The following is a 21895-nucleotide window of genomic DNA, read 5'->3' on the forward strand; positions in this document are numbered from 1 at the left end:
TGATCAGATTTGTTGCACGTGAATGCATAAGTAATGTTGGGGTGGGGTGGGGGGTTGAGAAACTGCGAACTGCTGTCAGTGGTGATACTAAAGGATTCTTGATGCGTCCCTGTCACTCGGTAACTGTAGCAGAGACTGACAGAAGTGTTGTGGGACAAAGTGGAGTTGGCGTTTTTGAATGAGTTATCTTGAATTCCGACTGCGTCCGTCTCCAGAGGCGTGGATGAATGGCCTGATTCTCTCTCCACCTCCTTTTTGCTCTGTGACTTTCCAACCCTCTCTCCTCCTCTCCCTTTTTACACCCAAACTTTCACTCCCTCCTCTTTCACCAAAATCCTTACATTGTGCCTTTTTTAACACATCTCCCCTCCTCAAGCCCTCCCCCTTTTTCTTAAGTCTTCACTCCCCTCCCCCTTTCTTGTTTTCATCTTTTTCTGCCCTCAGACACAGACCTTTTATTTCTTCCCACAACTGTTTAAAACTTTTGGGGGGCTGCAACAACGGGCCGTACTCCAGCTATGTTTCCATAGTGAGGAAAGGTCCTCACACTCTTTGCTGTCCAAACCTCTTCTGGTGAGTGTTTTCCTTCGCACTTGCCACCCATATTTTTGCTGTTTTTATTACATCTTCTCTAAAGCTCACATTTTTCTGTCTACTAAAACTCTGAATTGTCTGATCAGAAATGTGGCTTCTGTGTGAGACCAATAATTTTGTTTAGCCATGGAGGAACTGGGTCTTTATGACTCATGACTCACCTGCTGCCCTTTCTCTTTTGTTTATTTATTTATTGCTTTATTGGTCTAAGCCCAAACAAATCAACACATCACTCACAATAAGATTGTCCCTTATAACAAAGTAGAGCTCTATATCTGCAGAGGGAAACAAAATTATAAAAATATCTTATTTTGAAGGGATATTAAATGATTAAAAGTTTCAAAAATGAAACAATTTAGATGCCATGTTTCCTTCTACGGGAGCCCATGAGGACAAAATGCATTTGCTGATTTGTAACAAACGATTACAAAACTTTCACCATTCATAAACGTTGTTTTATACATTGACCTCTTCACTAGTTGCCAGTGATGAAAGGTAGTCTGATGTGTGTGTGCTATTTTACTGAAGTTTGCACTCCCTAGAGCTTTTTGACCCTAATGGGCATCCTTTGCAAGGCTTACTCCAACACAAAATTACAGCTTGCTTGCAACAATTTAGGTATCTACTGCCCCCTATTGCCAGGTAAAATACACACTGTCACTTTAAGTCATGGACCCATTACCAATACTCACGCTTGCACCCTTCAATTGCACGTTCCCGGCCAGGGGTGCGAGTGCGTAAGGTGTCTCAATTCTCAAGTGCGGAAGTTGAACATGCCCCCATTGCACCATAAATCTGCACTTCACCCAAGTCCACAGTGATGCGGACCTTGGGCAAGGGTGTTAATCTCGCCATTGCTGCAGGAGATAAGGCTCAAGTTCCTTTTCTGAAAATATGTATTTTCTAATGAAATCAGTTAAATTTGGGATGATTAGTTGATGCTCTAAAACTTTTAGACAAAGCAGCAATAAATGTAAATTTATTTCAAATAACTGGTTGGCTGTTTGTTTACAAGTTGTTAATAAAGCTTTAAGAAAAGTATTACAGCGACCTTCTCAAAACTCCCACGCTGCAATGGATTGTGGGTAATACCTTTTGCCAGAGTCTGTATCGATGCAGACTTGGGTGAAGTGCAGATCAAGGGTGCAAAAAGGCCGTGGTCAACTTCTGCTCTTGAGAATCGGGACACTCTACGCACTCGCACCCCTGGGCGGGATTGCGCAATTGAAGGGTGCAAGCGTGGAAGTGCGAGTTTTGGGATTGGGCCTAAGACTAGCTGAGAGTGAAAAGGATACTGTTGGGTAATCTCTCAATGATGGTTTTCATAAAGATTGTTTTTTCTGATGTTTCTTGTTAATGACCTCTCCTTTTAGACTAGAGGAGAAATAGCTCACACAATCTGGGGACTCGAGGAGCTAACCAGAGGATTGGAAAGTGCCTGGAGAGAAGCAGGTGGGTCGAATCGGGTTATGGCTCCTACTTGTCTGTCTTTCTTTGTTGTTAGCAGTGTCCTCCCATTCCTGCTCAGTGCACACATGCAGACACCACCACACAACACGTAGTGACCAATCAATTGTTGGAAGAGAAAACAGGGGGTGAGAGCAGCTCAGACTGTTCTCATCAAAGAACCATTTGATTCACTGACATGTCACTTTGTCACTGAAGAGTAGGAGGCAAGGCTGGTCCTGGTACAGGTGAGAATAGGTTGAACTTCTCAGAACGGCTTCACAGAGATAATTGAGAGACTAGTTTCCTTGCTATTTGCAAGTCACTCAGAACAAAGCAAGTTCTGGTGATTTCACAAAAAAGCAGATATTGTGGATCAGCAGCCTTGCAAGGAAGAGCTGGTGATGCCCAGCGGAGCTCCCGCTGTAGCCGATGAGCAGATTGGAGACAGGTGTGACTCTTCAGCTCCAAGGGAGGTAACAGCGCCAGCACCCAGAGAGCAGAGCAATATGACCGGCCCACAGAAGCCCTGTCCACACGTAGCCGGGGATCTGCCAAAACGTAGATATTTTTCTACGTTTTGGCCTGTCATCCACATGAAAATGGATTTTTTTCACACGAAAACGGATCTTTTTAAAAACTCCGGCCAAAGTGAAGATCTGTGTTTTCTCTGTTTCGGGTGTCTGCGTGTGGACAGACAAAACCGGAGTTTTAAGGTCCGCAACGTCACTTTCCGCGACAGAAAAATGCTGACATCACGTGTGCGACCTGTATTTACACTAGCCGACAGCATGGATGCCCTTAGAGCTGCGCTCGCTTTATCAATTGTCCAAGCGCTTTTTGCTTGTTTGTTTTTGCAAGTGGAATTACTGCTCCTTGCGGAAGACCACAGACGAAGGACGAGGTTAAGAACGGGGGAAGTACTGCCGCCTACAGGTCTGGCATGCCCTTAACAACGTATTTATCCGGGTACGTGTGGACCGTTTGTTTTTAAAACGAGGTGGTGTGGATGCAAGTTTTTGGAGGGGCAGATATTCGTTAAAAAAAAACCCTGGCTACGTGTGGACAGGGCCTTAATCACCAGCAGGACAGGGCAGGCAGAGAGAAGAAGAAGGAGAGAAAACAGGGATTGTAACAAATAAATGACACTGAAATTTGCAAAGATCAGTAAACCTTAAAGTAAAATCTTGAGATGATGTGTATTTTCATTAAAAACAATATGATAAAATATATATGGTGTCTCACCAAAATACTTTAATATGCATTTTACTTGATTCCCAAAGATGAATAAGAAAGATGATTTTCATCTTTTAACCAAAAAAGGAAGCAATGCTGGTTTATTTTCCATCATTCTTTTTAAAGACTTTGTTTTTTACCGTTATTCCTTCTACAATGCTGAGATCTGTTTTTTATGGGGTCATTAACTTGGAGTTTGACATTCCAGATTCTGTCTTTTCCAGTAAATTACTTAGAAAAAAATTTGACAGGGGGTTTTTACGTTCCCACAAACCCCCGAATGTGCAAAAGCCTCTGTGATTTATGTAGAGCTAAAATAAATGTCCATCAGAAGTAAGATCAACCCTTGGGGAGTGATTTACATACAGCGATGATGATCAGGTGTGCAGAATCACTAATGGAATACATTAACTGGTTTGTAGTACAGCCCTCTGGACACATCCCAGTTTTCAGTTCAAGGTAAGTCCTCAAATGCAAACACGTATCACATTAGAATTTTGAATAAAGGAAGAAAACATATTCATTCAGGACTATTCTGTGTATTTTCGTTTGCTTAAAGCGAAATTGTGTGCTGTTGCTGTGTTGTGGGACCTCCCTGTGCTTGCATACTTGGAAAAGCTAGAGGCAGAGAGAGCACGTCTTCCCTTTTACATGAAAAACTTTAGGCAGGAAGACAGAAAGCCAAAAACTGTGCTTGAAGAGAACAGAGCAATCATCAGTGACAGACATCACAATGATTAAATCAAAAACAGGATGAAAAGGTGGAGATGCCATGCCAGTCCATTTTCAAGAGCTTTACAGAAGATGAGGCGAGAGGTAGACAGGATGGCACAATGAAAGTTTGCTAGTAGCATGACTGAAGAGGAGTCAGCCTAACAAGGAGTCAAAGAAAACAAACTAAATCAATAAGATGACTGAAAAAATCTTTATTTGAATACAAGGCTGAGATTGGCTTTTAGTAGGAAATAAACAAATGCACACACAAACAGAACATGGTCAACTGAAAGACCTTGAGAGCATGTAGAGGGGAAAGACAGAAGATCATCAGCAAAAAATGGAGTCTAACTGCAGGCTAAGCCTATAAAAGAAAGTTGAGGCTGGATAGAGGTAGCATTGGATGCAAGGTAAAGCAGCTGGGAACCTGTTTGGTTTACTTGGTAATCGTGGAGAGGAACAACTTTCTTTGGGAAGGAAGCTCAAGCAGAACTAAGACGGAGAAACGTTTACATCAACAGGGACAGGGAAGAGACACAAACACAGAAGGGTTGGAATTGTCATCATGTCCATGGATAATCACAGGAGGCAAAGTTAAAATACAAACAGTGAAATAAAGAGTGTAGGCCTGTTGGCCTGACCAGCCATGCCAATGCTTCCCTAAATTGAAGCAAAGGGCCTGCTAACGATAAATGGTAAACTACAGCGTCGCGCGGTACAGTCGCCATTTCTGTCTTTTTTCTGGTTGGTTGTTTTTTCAAATTCAATTCATATTCAAAAATACTTTATTAATCCCAGAGGGAAATTCAAATGTTTCAGCACAGACAATTCCAAGATCAGACAGACATACTTGGACACATGACAAGAATTGGTGACTGTGGTCATTCGCAACATGAGCCGCGCTACCGTAATAGATCAAGAGGGTTTATATGAGGATAGAGTCAGGGGGAGGGGACAAAAAGGCACATCAGAGCTAACCCCGACAGAGAGGATAGCTTTGCTATGCAAAAAAACACCTCAGACAGATATGCACACAGACTTCAGACGATACACAGCATAAGTGTCCACTAGGTGGGGAGGTAGGGTTGGGAACTCTCCACACATCAGTGCATGCAGCTGCAATGAGCAGCGCTCGCCACCTCCGTTTGGACAGGGGAGGGAGGTAATTGGGTTAGAAAGCACAGTGACTCCTGGAAACGGTTCCACGGCCTTCACCGGTCACAGTCCCGGCCAGGCTGAGATAGGGAGGCAGAGTTGCCATGGCGACAGCAGCATTCCACATTTCGTCTGAGGGGGAGTATTCACTTCAGCCTTACAGGCTCAAGGGCACCAGATTCAGATAAGAACTTGTTTTGGGGCCAGACAGAGATCATTTCCTCTCTGCCTTAAAGTTCTGTCAGTCTTCAACCCCTGCAGGTTCCAATAATGGCATTATCAAACTATTCCAATCCGTGTGGATCCATCAACTCTCTCCTTGATCGAATCAACCTTCTGTGCCAGAGCCTGAATCTCAGCCAATGTTCAGAGCTTACGACTCATCTCAACAGTTGTATGAGTCTGTGAGTTTACAGCGTGATGCATTCCATCCCTGAGCTCCGGGATTAAGCCAATATTCCTTGACAGCTCATTAGATTTCCGGTACGCCAGGTAACCACTCAGGCCAAACAGCAGGAATCCCGACACCAAAACGGTGTTTGAGCTGGCTAGTCCCGCTCCTCGTGTTGCTCTCTGCCTCTGAGTACCCAGACTCGTCCTCTGCTTACACAACACATTTTCATACCCAAAGCATCGAAAAATGACTAACGGTGACCAACGCGCTGTGCCAGAGCGTCTCTTTCCGACGCCCACGGTAAAACGGACATTTCACCGACATTTAACCTCTAACCTCTAGCGATTTAGCCTTCCCCTCACCCCCATCCTAACCTTAACCCAGTTTCTCGTTATAAATTTCCCGTTAACCGTGTTTGAGAGGAGCGATACAACAACAAACAAAGTTTTGCATGTGCAAGTGTGTTAAGGTTAGGATGGGGGTGAGGGGAAAGTAAATTGCAAGAAGGTAAAGGTCACAGTTTGCTAAAACCTCCTCTGTGCCACGGGGCTCGGAGAGAGGACGCTCTGGCACAGAGTGTCGCCTCCCGACGCTCTGGACCTCCCAGCGCGTCTACGCTTGGCCACCCATTGTCATTTTTCGACACTTTGGGTGTGAGAATGTGTTGGTCTACAGGATGTACTCCTGTAATCTTGGGCTGAAGCTGGTCTAATTTCTTTCACTTATGGAATAATAGTAAACTAGAGAATGAGAAATGTGTCAGGAACGTTTCCTCAGACTTCCTGTAGAATCATGTTTCTGCACTAAACAGAGCCTTGTTGTTTAATTAGATCAAATACAATTATTCTTTAAAGGACTATCAGCATACTGATCAGAGAGGGGTGATATTATAATGCTAACAACATCATAATCACTCGTGGGGAATAGCGTATTAAATTTGCATGTCATGAAATGATTTGATGTTATTTGATTGGAAGTCTATTGTCACCAAAGAGGTTAGTGGCTGGTTGTTATTATGGACCTTAAGTCACAAAGGGTTTTGTTGACTGCAGCATTTTAACAATATTTGGGATTCCGTTTGGCATCAACCTCAAACATGAGACCCATCAGAAAACTAATGATTAGATTTCTTTTGTCTTTTTGTGTGAGTTGTATTTGATTTTAATCTCCTTTACTCAATGAACTACCCCTAAAACGTAATTCTTGCTTCACGCTAGAGGTAGACTAACTAATCTGCCAACTAGATTTATTGGCTGACTTTTATTAGCTGACCATAAATATTTCCAGAGTAAACAATGACAATGTGCTTAATGAAGTGCAATGGCGCCTACAGTCAACAAGTAATGATTTTTAAAGCAACACTAAAGAATTTTTAACACTATAAAATATTGCTTTCAAACTGGTTTCAGTGGTTCTTCAGTCACAAACTTGAGCAACTTCACTTTGAACCACACTCTGTAGCCCTCTGCTGACCAGAACCTGCACTTAAAAACTTTTGGTGGGCCAGCAAGGGAGGAAAGGTCACCTGGCAACCACATCAGACTTCCTGTCATCACTGGCCATGAGTACAGAGGTAAATGTGTAAAACAACGTTCATGTAAGGTGAAAGTTTTGTAACTGTTAGTTACAAATCAGTAAATGCATTTGGTCCTCACGGGCTCCCAAACACGGCGTCTAATCTCCGTGTGGTTCGGTGACTGCAATGTTGATGATCTCAGCAAACTACAACGGATTGTTAAGCAGCTGCCAAGATCACAGGAACACCTTTCCCTCTGTTACAGGGCATCTTCCACAACCGCTACATCAGTAAGGCCTCCGGCATCGTGCATGACTCATTACCTCACATGGACTCTTTCCTCTCCTTCCGTCCGGCAGATGCTACCGCAGTCTCACGGCCCGATCCCCCGGACTACAAAACAGCTTTTTCCTACGAGCCATCGGACTCCTGACTCACTACCAGTCTTCCCCCTATGCACACCCATGTAAACTGTTAACCGACTCTTTTACACTTGACACACCACTGCCCCTGTAAGACGTGCGGCTCTATGGACAATCTTTCTATGGTCAGTTTTACTCCAGGTTTACAAGCTGCTACACTGGTCCCTTTAGATCAATCCAGACTGTAAATCTTAAATTGTAAACTCTAATCGTAACGTCTCTTGATCCTCTGAGACTTAAGCGAAGGTTGTTTTTCAATCCTTTTTACATCTCTTAGCTTTATTTTTTACACTGACGTAAATGGAGCCCTGTTGTCTCGTCTCTCTGTATACCGCACTGGATGTAGCAGAGATGACAATAAACTTTACCTTTACTTGACTAATATGGCGTCCCCAGAGTCTTAGACCAGCTCCCGAGTAATTTAGACCTGATTTTTATGCTTATATGTTACAAAGCCACCAACATTTTTGAACAACTAGACATAATTATTTGATTTTTAACAACATTTTGATGGATATTTGCAGAGATTACCGGTGAAAATTACATGTTGTCTCTTTAAGGCTTCTGAAGATAAACTAATACTGTACATAAACAGTGGAAAACTTTGGAGGGGTCAACTGAGAACAGTCTAGTCACTTAACTGAAATGTATTCATCACTTGAATAGGTTAAATAGCTAAACAATAACAAACCGATTAATCGAAAAAATTATCAACAGATTAATCGATTATGAAAATAATCGTTAGTTGCAGCCCTAGTCTAGTGTGCCCTGCAAGGTGTCTTTTCAGCCGAGGAGAGGAAAATATGCTTCCAAACATAATGAGTACTTGTGTTGAATAATCATGACTATTGGCTTCAGCCTTAGAAGAACCTGTGTCAGTAGACCTCTCCTGCATGCTCTAAACGAGGGAGCATTTTGAGCTCGGGAAACAATTTGGAAAGCTATTTTTACTCTTGGCAATTAATAAACTTTTAGGAACGTCCATCCATTTGTCAAACCCAATTCATCTTGTTCAGAATAGTGGGGGCTTTGATGTCACAGTCAGAGACAGGGTACACAACGGACAGGTCGACGTTCCATCACATGGTCACATTCAGCTGTGTGTATGTCCTAATTTATTAGAAATATCGAGCTGGGTAATACTGCAGCATCAGGGTAGATGTATAAGCTGATTTATATGTCCTAGATGGCAATTATTTTCTCACTTTTGACTGAGATGAGATGCTGAAACACTGTCTCAGCATTTTAGCACAACACTCTATTTGGAAGCATGAGCCCAGAGTGGGAACATCATCTATAATTTATGCCTACTTATGAGAAGTCGATCTGTCAGGGTTAGTTGTGTGTCAGTGCATTTATCTTGGTTTATTCAGGCTGGTTTAGGAGTTTGAGAGTGAACGTGGGCAATCAAACAACATTTTTAATAATCGATTACACTTTGTTACCAAAATCCCCACACTAACCTTTGAATATTTACCCAAACTAAAGTTTTTTGGCCAGTTTTAAACAAGAGAAACTATCCTTTTGATAATTTAGTAGAAGTTACACATTGAAAAGAAGAGTGGCAACTGTTGATATGAGACATTTAGGCAAACTAAAACTTGATGATTGCCTTCATTATTGTTCACGGACGGGAGGATTGTACAAAGGATAGTTTTGTTTTCAACAAGAGGACTTGTTCCCTCTTGCAAAACAGGAAAAAGAGTAACAACAGTCATTTCGACTCATTCCTGCCAGGAGCCAGGATTAAAGTCTCTTCCACAATTATTTAGTTATTGTGCAAGCAGAGACACATCAGCCTTGACACTACCTTACTTTTATTCCTCCAGGCAAAGAGGGATAGATGATGTGAAGGAAGACCAATAAACATTTTGTGTTTGCTCCTACTTGTGCTCATGTGTTGACAAATTAGCATTTTTGCTAGAAAATGCTCACATAATGTTTACACGTCCATGCGTTATAGTGACAAGATACAGTTAGGTAAAATGAGAAAAAAATAAAAAGTCCTTTAATGTATAAAAAGTAGGGAAAAAGCTATTGATTATCAATAGTGTTGCTAACATGTCCAGAGGGCCTGGAGAACATAAAGAGTCTCAGTGAAGTTGTTCTGTGCGTGCTGAGATAAACAAGCCCACACTGTGAGAGATGTGAACACAGTTAAATATTAATCTAATCATCTATTTTTAATTCCGATGATAAAAAAACAAAAACACCATGTAAAGTTTTTGTTCCATCTCTGTGGTGTGAATTTTGTGTGACCCTGATTTTCTTTGTTATCCTTATCATCAAACGCATTCATGTTTATCCATCCAAACCACAACCTCTCTCTCTCTCACCTACGTGCACACACACACACACACACACACACACACACACACACACACACACACACACACACACACACACACACACACACACACTCCAGCATAAGCAGAATCTCATGATGCAGTACTACCACTCCACCCATACACTCAAAGATACACACGTGTCCGCAAACAACAGCAAAGACTTTGCTTGCCGACAACCATCTAAACCAGTCTCACACACTTTTGTGCGTTCCCACACACAGAGTCGGTGCTCCGTCGCCCACGCTTTGGTCCCTCTGGCCAGGAGATTCTGTCATAACTCAAAGGCTGACCTTTCATAAGCCACTGCTTCAGACAGATGAATAGCCCCATAACACCGTGTCTATGTGGCATATATGTGTGGTGTGTGTGTGTGTGTGTGTGTGTGTGTGTGTGTGTGTGTGTGTGTGTGTGTGTGTGTGTGTGTGTGTGTGTGTGTGTGTGTGTGTGTGTGTGTGTGTGTGTGTGTGTGTGTGTGGGTGGGTGGGTGTGGGTGGGTGGGTGTGAGAGAGAGGTAGACTTGTGATGACAGTGTGATGCTGTCACTGAGTAAAAGAGGTGGAGAAGGAGGACATTGAGCAACATGCTGGCGACCTCCAGGAACACTTAAACTCTGTGCGGATGACCAGAAAAGGCCTTGCCATGAGGAAAAGTTAGACATTTGCTACGGAACTGCATTTTCCGGACTATAAGCCGTTACTTTTTCCCACGCCTTGAACCATGTGGCTTATTATGTGGTGTGGCTTTAGTCAACCAGAAAGGATGGATGCTGGAAAGTTTGATGAAGGAATGGTTAAAAGAGTGCTACGGGATTTTTTTCACAGTAAAACGACGCTGCTTGTTTCCCCAGCTTCACCCCGGGATGATGACAGCAACACGGAGAGCGACACTGACATCGCCACAGAAAAGGTGTGTGAAGAAGCTCTTCTGAGGCTGTTCAACTCCGACACTGAAGAAGATGACTTCAGTGGTTTCAGTGTGCAGGAGGACGATGAATAAACTAATCAATAACTTTTCTGTTTTGTTTGATACTGATCAGTTCAGTTACGTTCAGTTAAACTACGTTTTTAATTCAGTAGATATCTGCGGCTTTTAACCCAGTGCGGCTTGTATTGAGGTGCACTCTATAGTCCGCAAATTACGGTAATGCATTTTAAAATGCTAAATGCAAAGAATGCATCGCCCCCTTCTTCATTAGAACACTGGACGTTTTATTGTCTGGTTGCACATGTTCTATAGCTGTAAACATTTACTGCTTTCAGTAAGGTGCCACGGTACAGGATTGTTTTCTGCAGACCACACAAAAATTAAATAAGGTGCTGAAAAAAGAAGTAGTTGCAAAAGTACTCAAGTTAGCATCACTAATGTTAAATACGACGAGTGACTTATTTAAAGTATCTTTCCGGAATTTTCCCCTTTCAATCAATCAATCAAACTTTATTTGTATAGCACTGTTCGTTTACAAGCTCAAAGTGCTTTACAGGTTAAAATCACCCCATATAGCCCATAATCCCATCATTTCCCCAAAAATATAAAAATAATTATGACAGTCCCCCCCCCCCCACCCCCCATTCCACAACTCATTTCCTAAGGAATATTGCCCCCCCCCCCCCCCAACCCACCCACCCACACACACACACACACTTGAACAACAAATACACATATGCACACACACAAAACTTAGAATAAATTAATTAATTAATGTATTTATTTATTTATTAATAATCATAAATAAACACTAGGCTGAGTTCAGATGGGTTAGGTAACGAATGACACGCCATCAGGTGAGCCATCTGCATCGGTAGTAGTCGATCGACGGCAGCAGCCAAGGCACCAGCCCAGGACTCCCAGGGAGGTAGGGCGAAAACCCCCACATCCGCCTAAGCACTCCCCGAGGTGCACCCAGGCCGCCACAGTCGACCACCACCCCCGAGGCAGAGGGCCCCACAGAGAGAAACACTGGCACAAACAAATAAGTAACATAAAAAATAATAAGAGCTAATATGGATAGTAAAATAAATGAAAAAGTGATTAAAAGAATGTAAAACACTAAGACATAAATGTCTAATAAAAATAAAATAAAAATAATAAAATAAAAATAAAACAAGCAACACAGCTAAAAACAGATATCAATTCAAAGCTCACCTGGGCTCTCCCATCGTTTTTCACCCCCACTTCTCTGACTAACGTCTACTTCCTGAAACAGCACTAGAGTGTGTGTTCCATAGGAAACGACTCATAAGGCATTCATTCATAATAGAGACCACAGCAGATATGTTGAAGTGATGAGGGCATGCCCACTTTAATAGACACCACCAGTATAATTACAATTATTTATAAAATTAACACATGTTGGATTATTGTTGAAGTCCTACTGGAATCACATTTCAAAATAAATCTATAGTTTTATTTTGAAATGTGATTCCACCATAGTGAAATGACAGGTGCAACTAGTAAGAACTATTTGTTGTCTGAATGGTGAAAATTCATTTAAGTTAAAACTATTTTAGAGATTTAGAGAAATTCTAGACTTTAAAAGACCAACGTATAGCAAATATCTAGAACAGAAAACCCAAAATACACATAATAAGGAAAAAATTTAACAATTTTTCCTGGAAATAATGTCTCTTTGCTAATGACTAAGAAAGAAAAACAACTACTAGGAATCTGATTTTTTTATCATTAATATCTGCCACGTACACTACAGGCCAAAGGTTTGGACACACCTTCTCATTCAGTGTGTTTTCTTTGTTTTCATAACCACTTACATCGGGAGATTCTCACTGAAGGCATCAAAACTATGAATGAACACATGTGGAGTTATGTACTAAACCAAAAAAGGTGAAATAACTGGAAACATGTTTTATTTTCTATTTTCTTCTAAATTGCCACCCTTTGCTCTGATGACTGCTCTGCACATTCTTGGCATTCTCTTGATGAGCTTCAAGAGGTAGTCACCTGAAGGACTACCTCTGAATGAACGAGAAGGTGTGACCAAACTTTTGGCCTGTACTGTATGTCTAATTCAGCCAATACAGGCTGAAACATCCATTTAAACATTTTTATGAGTTTCAGTGTGGATGCCCTGATCCTGGATCCGGGTCCTGATGATGGCCTTTTTCATTGATTGTTATTGGATGGGTGTGGTGCCACTCTTTACAGCGCCAAAGAAAAGAACCACTTTGATCAGGAGTTGGATGCTGGCAGGAGTGCAACAACCACTAAATATGTTGAGTGCTTTTGATACATTTTCTGAGTTCGTATCACTTTTACTTCACTTAGTTTAAGACAAAATAAACCTCTTCAGCAGGAAACGTATTAAATTAGCTGTAGAACAACATGAGCTTGTTGTCTTTCATTTCCTGCAGTTTGTGTTTGTTCTGTTTTATTCAAAAGTGAAAGTGGGATAGATCCCAGAGTCAGGCTGCCTTCACAGTCACTTTAAAACTAAATTCATAAACAGTTTGAAACACCATTGGTGAACATAATCAGTTCTTTAAATGTCACCAGCTGGTGTTCATAGATCCTGGTTGTGTGCAGCAGCATTTGATTCACAAGCAATGACTTTAAATTTACAACAGTGTTAATAAGGGATTTATAGGACATGTGTTTGCAGAAATAATGAGACAAACCCTGTTGTTTGTGATATAAACTGTTCTATCTCCAGCTGGTGCCTATCTCCAGTGGTCGTTGGCTATGACAGGGGACACCCTGGACTGCGGTCCACCACAAGGCCACATAGAGACAAACAACGGTACACTCTCAGAAATAGAGGTACGAGAGAAGGACATTTTTGTACCTATAGGTACATTTTTTTAAAATGTTCCCTTAAAAGTACAATACTGGTCTTTAAAAGTCCAGAAATGCCCCTTTAAAGGTTCAATTTGAAATAAAGTACAAATCTGTACCATTTTGACCTGTACTGCAGTGACAGTAGCAGAATGTGGTAATGGGTCAGCATGGGAAAATCGGGATGGGCCTGGTTAATTGTAAAATTCATATGAGATGTGAGTGTGCTCATAAAAGTTACATGTTATAATCAAATCTGTTGGTCCTCTCCTCTGTACGTAAATTATCCTATGATGCAAATGTGACAGTGTGAGCGTCCTGTCACAGTGTCCTGATTGATCATGAGCCCTGGCTACTTGGCCAAGTAGATGTCCCTTTGGCTGACTGGTTAGAGAGTATGACTCTCATCCGGGAGTCGAATCCCACCCGGGCCCTTGTTTCTCCACCTTGCCACACAAAGAATATCTGTAACCTCCCTTTGTGTAAGTTATGTTAAATTATATTAAAACACACACACACACACACACACACACACACACACACACACACACACACACACACACACACACACAATGGCATGCAGGCGCAACCAAATGATGTTAAAAGAAATTGGTCCATTTCCAATTTATTAAGTTCCAGTTATAATTTTTAATGTTTTACATCTTGGTTGTTGCATTCAAAAACGTGAAATCATTTTACTGTTATGTTTAGCCATTTACTTTTTTGCTTTTACTACATCCTAGAATTGTTCATTAATTGTGAGGTTTTTTTTGGAATTTGTAACATCAAGTTAAACCGAAGTTCTTTGGAAGTTAAAATGTCAAGCAGATTTTTATGTTACGGTGACTACATTTTGTAAATTACAAATATAGTTCGCCAAGACAGCATGACGGTTCTAAACAACTGCGCATTGATACCACAAAGTTGTATTTTCATGTGTCAAGTTCGCAACGCGCATTAATCCCAAAGGCTGAAAAGCCAGCAGCGATGAGTGCTCCGCCCCCGCACTGACTAGCATTGACGCAGAAAATGACTCTCAGGGGGTTATCAACGGAGGAGCTCCTTAAAAAGTTGATGGAAGAAGGCATTGATGTGTCAGACGACGAGGCGCAAAGATTTAGAGGTAAGTCGGGTGTGATTTTGTGTTTTTATAAAAATTACAACGTGTAATTTTACAGTAGTTAGCAAAAGTCCGAAGAGCTACATTTCACATGGGTGAAAGCTAGCAGTTAGCTAAGTTTTAAACAAAGAAAGGTACAAATGTGGACTATTTAGACTGTTGGTGGAATGTTCAACGTCCGTCTGCCCGCTGTATTCGAGTGTTTTATCAGTAAATAGTGACTAACCCTGTACAACAATGTAAAAAAATCAATAATTTCTCAAGACATGCTAGTATGTAAATATAGCTATTAACAAAATCGTTTTCTAAGCAAATGGCTGTGTCTCAATTCAGGGTCTGCATCTTACCTCGGCCGGATTCGTCGGCCGGTTACGTCACAGCGCCGCGACTCGGCCTGTCCCAATTCGAAGACTCCTTCAAATGCGGTCGACGAATGCGGCCTTCTTTTCGCCTGAATGAAGGATGGGTCGGGTGTATCCTTCAATAGGTAGCATTTCCCAAGATGCCTTGCGGGCCGGCCGACAGAAAAACTTAAAAACAATGGCGGACAGTGAAGCGGGAGCTGTCGGAGAGGATTGCGCATATAAATGTAAGTATAAACTTGGATTGCGCATATAAATGTAAGTATAAACTTGAAAACTGTCAGTTTAAGGACTTTTTGTGATACATGAACGTTATTTTAGTTAGAAATGTTACAGTAAAAGTGCTTGTATTGCGGTCTCGGCTCGTATGTTCGGCCGCGCTCGGTGTCGTACTTCTCCCGCTACGTTTCCCCCTGATTTTAATTGAAGTTTGTATTTTAGGACCAAAAGAGAAAACCAGGGAATTTATTAAGCTTAGGGCGGAGATGGACCACATGATCACCGGAGCAAAGTATTCGGCGGCTGTGGCATGGAGGTACAATAACATCTCATATTTTAAAAACTCGTTTGAGTTTATTTTTTCTGCGAAAACATGAAAGGAATAACCCGTTGTCCTCTTTTCTCTTCCTGTTTCTTTTCTTACATGTTTGTTAAGACTATTCTGGAGAAAATGGGCATCCAGGGGAAGGTGCCAGCGATGACCAGCATCTGGAGCTGATCTGGGAGGAATTGAGGCTGCAGAGGGAGGCAGAGCAGCAGAGAGCACAGGAGAGAAGGAAGAACTTTGACAGCTTTTTACTTTGCTAGAAAAAATGGTTAAGGAAGATTAAACATGTACATGTAAAAGAAATATCTAAATAAAATCAGTTCTGCATTAAACTCTTGAATTTTATTTTTGTTTACAAATGAGAATTGTTTACTAGAGGGTATCCGCTGGGTCTTGAAAAGTCTTAAAAGGTGATAAATCGGTTTTGGTCAAATTAAGACCCTTAGAAAGTATTAAAAACTATTATCACATCTTTGCTCATGCTCAGCTTGTCTAAAGTATTTTCTCTGAATTAGCTCTCCAACAGTCAAGGAAATGATTAACCCCCAGAGACCCACGGTTGTAATATTACAACATCAGATTTAAGTCCACAAAAATAAACCTTCCCCATTTTTTTTCTTTTTAAAACCACATTTACATTGCTAATAGGTCCTATTGTTCAGTTCTGCAACACTATTGGCTGTTAAAATGTGTAAATAGGCCCGTTTATCTGGCCTCCTAGAACAACATGTGAAAGGTTAAAAAAATATTTTGCAGTTGTTTTCTAAATTTGGGTTTCTGGGGGTTAAAAAGCTAAATAAAACGTCGAGCTCAGTCGTTTAAGGTTCCTTCTGCCCAGCGGTTCCATGGTTGCTAGGCGACGGAACGTTCGCCGAGGGAGTTCATGAAGGCTAGGCCTGTCCAAATTCACAGCCGTTAACATCCGGTCTACCCGGCCGACGGAGGACGCAGCCCACGTCGGCCGGGTGGGCTGGGTCCTTCGAAGGATGCAGACCCTGAATTGAGACACAGCCAATGTATCGCATCCAACTTGTTTCCCGCTCAAAGGAATTTTAAACAATGGAAGGTACACATTTGTACCATCCCACCTACTTAGTGAGATTTTTGAATATGATGAGAGCTGTAAGCTCTGCACAGGGACACTGTCTGCAAACACCTGTGATGCCAGCTAGCTGCTGATCAGGGATCGATTTATCATTTCAAATAAACCAAAATCAAGGAGGCAAATTGTGGGCAGCAAAAACAGACAAGATAGTCTAGGGTTCTATTCTATCCACAACTCGGATTATTGTTTTGGTTGCAATGAATAATGCCTACAGCCAACAGGCAATCGGTGCAAGGATTTCCACACAAAAGAAAAAAATGTTGTGTACTACAACATTTCATTGATGATTTAAAATTCACTTCAGCAATGTATCCGGCTTGCAACGTGATTAAACAATGTCACGATATCGCTGCAGACGAGTCAGGTCAGGTCACAATTTACCAGTTAATTTATATTAACAATTAATCAAGACAATTTATTGTGACTTCCTTTTGGGGAATATAGACAGATTCACAATGATAGCTTATTGTTGTTGTTGTTATTATGATGTATTGACCATTATGTCACTTTAAAACTAAATTTGAAAATTATTTCATACTGTACTTTATATTTCAGATAACGATGTAGATGGAGAGACGGTAGACTGTGGACTCACTGAGACCATGGTTGCATATCTTTTTGACAAGTCTTTCAAAAAGCAGCTGAAGTTCAGAGACTTCACAAATCGCTACAAGGAAGTCATCATCACTTTACAACCGGTCGACCCATTTGAAGGTCCAGTGTCCCAAGCAAACCAGAGGTAGGTTGTGATAAATGTCTAAATTTGCATATGCATTTAAGTGCTTGTAAAATGGCTAGTTAATGCTGTTTTCCTACTGTATTGCAGTTCTATACCTTCTTGCCGTAGACTGCCTGCAGTTATTTCCATTCCAAAATTCCCACAAGATGTCCAGAGTCGCTTGGATCTCAAAGAACCAGTCCAGAAAGAACAGAAGTACCGAAACAAAATAATTGGGACTCTTTATGAAATGCTGTCACAGTACACAATGTAAGGGTTCCTTTCCGAATAATTATATTAATTTCTTAATATTAATATTGCTGTTGTACGAAAGGCAGAGAACAAATGGTTAGCCCATCTGCCTCTCAATCTGGAGACCAGCGTTTGAGTGTGGTGTGACACACGGTTCCAGTGAACTGGCAATAGTGGTAAAACCATACATCCTGTGTCTCCAGACCTTATTTGGACTATGATATCCAAAGTGTTTATTTTCGAATTTGCTCAAGAGTAAATTTAATAATTCAGGACTGCATTCAATTAATGGAGTTTGGGAGAGGTGTGGCTGTTTGTCCACGCCCATTTAAAAAAAATTTAAATCAACTTTAGCTACATTGATTTGACATTGGTCTACAACATACTATTTATGGTAATAACAAAATGATTAGAAGAATTGAAGAACAGAAAAGCCCCCAGGAAAGGATAAGAGTAATCAGTGTATTGTGGGTTGTTTTTCTTATGTTTGAAACAGGTACCCAACCCACTCAGACTACATCCAGGTCATCAAAGCCCTGATTGTGAAGTATCCTTTCTTAAGAGATGTACACGGAAATGGTTATGTGAGTACCTCTCCTTTTTTGCTTCCTTTATAGATTATATTAATATAAGGTAAGCATAATTAACTTCTTATATACATTTGAAACAACTAGGACACCTGGCATAGCCAACTCAAGAGAAAGTTCAAAGCAGAACGGGCTCCCCTAATCAGCAACGAAGAAGTGAACCGGGTTAAAGAAAAGTTTGGACGCACGCAGAAACATCGGACCACAGAGGAATCCAGCAGCTCCTGTCTGAAGAGACTGAAGCCCTCTCTCGTAAGTCCTCACACCCTGAGCCTTTAAGAGCTAAGGTAACATATGTAGTCTTATTATGTTCTCTGTAAAGCTAAAAGTAAACATTAATTGAAAGAAACATTTTAACATTAACATAGAAAAAGGAACTTCACAGTTGATTTAACAAAAGTCAGCTCAACTTGCAATTCCTATTCAACATTTTTGCATTTTTTTAAAGCATTTGGTGTACAAATTACCGCATTTCGAGTAACATTAACTTATCAGATGTTACTTATGATATTACTGATATCTGCTTTGACAAAGGATTCGTGCTTTGTGGGGGAAGATGCAGCCTCCGTTGATGCTCATATCAAGGTACTAAATGATCAGCACAAGAAGCTACATCCTGACACAGCACTGGTGAAAGACCGCATGACAAAAACCTTTGCATGGAGACGTCGAGAGGTAGCTGAAGGAATGTGTACTGTGGACCTATTAAAGAGATATACATTCCTGGGGACACCCGCAGGGGTAAGGATTGTTAAGATGATTGGGGAATAAGCTAATGATTTTTTTGTCTCTAAATCTGATTATTACTTTCTGTACTAACAGATTAATCAATCTGTTTTTTTATCTTTAGAATGTTTGTTCAAGGGTTAAAGCACTTTACATTTATCTTCAGTCTGTGTCTTTAACCCTCCCACTGTCCTAATGGGTGTGACCCCATGAGGAAAGTTGGCCATTGAGCAGGATTGATGGTTTATCCCTTGAGGTCCACGTGGCAGGGGTGAGGTGGTGCTCACTCCTCACCCCTGCCACGTGGACCTAAGGGATAAACCATCAATCCTGCTCAATGGTCAACTTTCCTCGTGGGGTCACACCCATTAGGACAGTGGGAGGGTTAAACATGTCAAAAGTTTAAATCCTCAATGTAAAATGTAATTCTTTTGTCTATTCTGCTCTTTTCATTTCCAGTTGTGTGATGAGGTTGATTTAATGCATCCTTGCCAAGACAACATCTGTCGCCGCTTTAGCAAAAACTTCACAGCTGTTCTTCAAAATGTTCTTCAAATGACCAAGGATTTGCCACTGAAGAAGGTCTACATGGAGGCAAGAGAGAATGCACTGGCTGAAGACATTACAGGTGCTAATTTGACCTCATACAAATAGTAAATTTTGTGACAATTCATTTGCTGTCTCTTCCAGAGATAATTGATGTACCATAGTGCCATGCCAAGAGCATGTTAATGGGAATTTGCATGCTATCAGAATCTAATGAAGTGCATTTGCATCCGTATGACCTAGGAATCGACTTCAAGGGGGCACTTCTCCTCTTGCCATCCATCTTCAAGGAGAAGATAGAAGATTTCATCATCCTTGGAGAGGTAAATGCATGATGCCATGCATAGCGTTTGGCCACAAGTTTCATTCTTGGTATTTTGTTGGCATGGAGCTGAATTCAGCTGCAATTCAGCATCACAGCTAAGCTAATGTAGGGGAAACACTGCTGTTAATCCACAGTGCTGCTGTGCTCTTGGGTTTTGTCTGGTGTTTACACCGCCCGCCCGCCTGCCTACCTACCTACCTACCTACCTACCTTTATTGTCCCCTTAGGGAAATTCTTTTTCACAGGCACTGTCACTGTCAGGGGTGATTGCTTTTGCCCCTGAATATTATGTCAAACTTTAGCAGGTTATCAAACACTACCACAACAGTCATTGGTCAAGAAGTTTGTTTGGAGTAGGGACCATGTTTACAGGTTATCAGAATAGACAGTTTTGTTTTGCAGCAAAAAAAGAATGTAATTTGAGGAATCTGTTGAAAATCCACTTGGCACATATTGCTCAAACATACTGTATACTAATGTTTTTCTTCCTCTTCTGCAGAATACTCCCACGAGTCCATACCCAACCATTCGAATGAAGGATAAGAATTGGACAGCTGCCCTCTCAAGACAGTGTCGCGGTGTTGTGACAGTTGAAGGAGTGGATGTTTGCTCGTGCCGCTCGCTGGATGAGGCCTACATCTCAGCATTCTCCAGCTTCTTCGTGTTCAACATGACCTACCCTGCATACTTCAAGAAAACACTTGTCTTTCTTCAGAACTGCATTGTCAACATAGGAGAACAGGGAGACAAACCCCTTCCAGTAAGTGTCACCAGAGTACTTAACCAACTCTATTAAAAATGCCCCCACTCTACAAATGTTCAAAATGTTCAAAAAGGGCATTTACTCTGAGGAAGTTGATTACACATGTTGGGTTAGTACATGCACATGAGGCTCATTTCAGCATCACTTGTGGAATAAATGACTGCCAGGCAGCTTTTTGCAAGTATCACTCTTTTCGACGCCATGTGTATCGCAAACACAAACCCTCTGTTTTGAATAGCCTTGAGGTAGTTGAAGATGGATTTGAAAACCATGCACACAAAGAGGTTGAAGACACACACACACACACACACACACACACACACACACAGTTCAGACGAGACACACACAGTTCAGCAGCCCACACCACCTAGTATGGACAGTTTGCTTGATAATTTAGGAGATCATTTTTTTAGCTTTATTCTCAAATGTGTGATTGCAAGCACATTTCCCACTTTGTCTATATATATTACATATATATATATATTCTGGCTTGTTGAAGTAGAGCAAAACATTTGTGTGGACAGTTTTTTAAATACATGCCATCTCTGTGATCCGTCAAAACATTTTGTTCAGGTGTTTAATGTGATTGTTTACTTTTTTTAAAATGAATGTATTTTTCCTGACATGTTCTATGGCAATATACAAATGTAATGAAGGATGTATTCCTGTGGTTGTTTAAATGCTTTGATGTAATTGTATTATCGAAAATAAATGGTTAAATAACCAAATATTTTGGAGTGTTGGGGGTACATTTTTGTCTCTTTAGGTACGAAATAGGTTGTCGCTGGGGGGGTACCCTCATAGGTACCTTATTGTACCCTTTTCAAGGGAACATTTCTGTACTATAGTTTGAAGGTACATTTATGTCTTAGGAAAGTACATGACTGTACTTCAGATGGTACAACTTCATAAGGTACAAAAATGTACCAAGCCTAAAGGGTACAGAAATGTCCCTCAAAAAGGAACACCCCCAGCGACAAGCGTTTGTACCCTTTTTGGTACACTTTGGTACCCCTATTTCTGAGAGTGTACACACACTTACTCATACCAAGAACAGTTTGGGGTTTCTGCCTCCCATTCATGTTTTTAGGAGGAAAGAATACCTGGAATAAACCACTCATGCATCACGAGGATGTGCACATCTCTGCAGAAAGGTCATGGAGGTGAAACGCTGCAAGGCAACAGTACCAGCTGCACCACCATGCACCGCATCACAGATTCAGTTACACATAC

General features: G+C 41.2%; 1 protein-coding gene across 2 annotated transcripts; it reads left to right on the forward strand.

The window, feature by feature from the left end:
- Positions 1 to 335: 335 nt before the first annotated feature.
- Positions 336 to 21359, forward strand: LOC129165470 (sterile alpha motif domain-containing protein 3-like). 2 transcript variants are annotated; one of them, XM_070553420.1, is made up of 13 exons: positions 366 to 573; positions 1968 to 2046; positions 10673 to 10731; positions 12898 to 13051; positions 13490 to 14734; positions 17301 to 17484; positions 17572 to 17733; positions 18212 to 18299; positions 18390 to 18554; positions 18837 to 19043; positions 19488 to 19656; positions 19818 to 19897; positions 20399 to 21359. In XM_070553420.1, the coding sequence occupies exons 5-13, from the start codon at positions 14641 to 14643 to the stop codon at positions 20693 to 20695; spliced, it is 1446 nt and encodes a 481-aa protein (XP_070409521.1). In that variant the 5' UTR covers positions 366 to 573; positions 1968 to 2046; positions 10673 to 10731; positions 12898 to 13051; positions 13490 to 14640; the 3' UTR covers positions 20696 to 21359. The 2 variants fall into 2 exon arrangements, 1 of the variants encoding a protein (XP_070409521.1); XR_011521176.1 differs by lacking the exons at positions 17301 to 17484; positions 17572 to 17733; positions 18212 to 18299; ... (3 more) ...; positions 19818 to 19897; positions 20399 to 21359 and adding an exon at positions 15535 to 16942 and having other exon boundaries at positions 336 to 573; positions 13490 to 15320.
- The last annotated feature ends 536 nt before the right edge of the window (positions 21360 to 21895 follow it).

This window comes from Nothobranchius furzeri, chromosome 7, assembly GCF_043380555.1.
Source record: "Nothobranchius furzeri strain GRZ-AD chromosome 7, NfurGRZ-RIMD1, whole genome shotgun sequence".
NCBI lineage: Eukaryota > Metazoa > Chordata > Actinopteri > Cyprinodontiformes > Nothobranchiidae > Nothobranchius > Nothobranchius furzeri.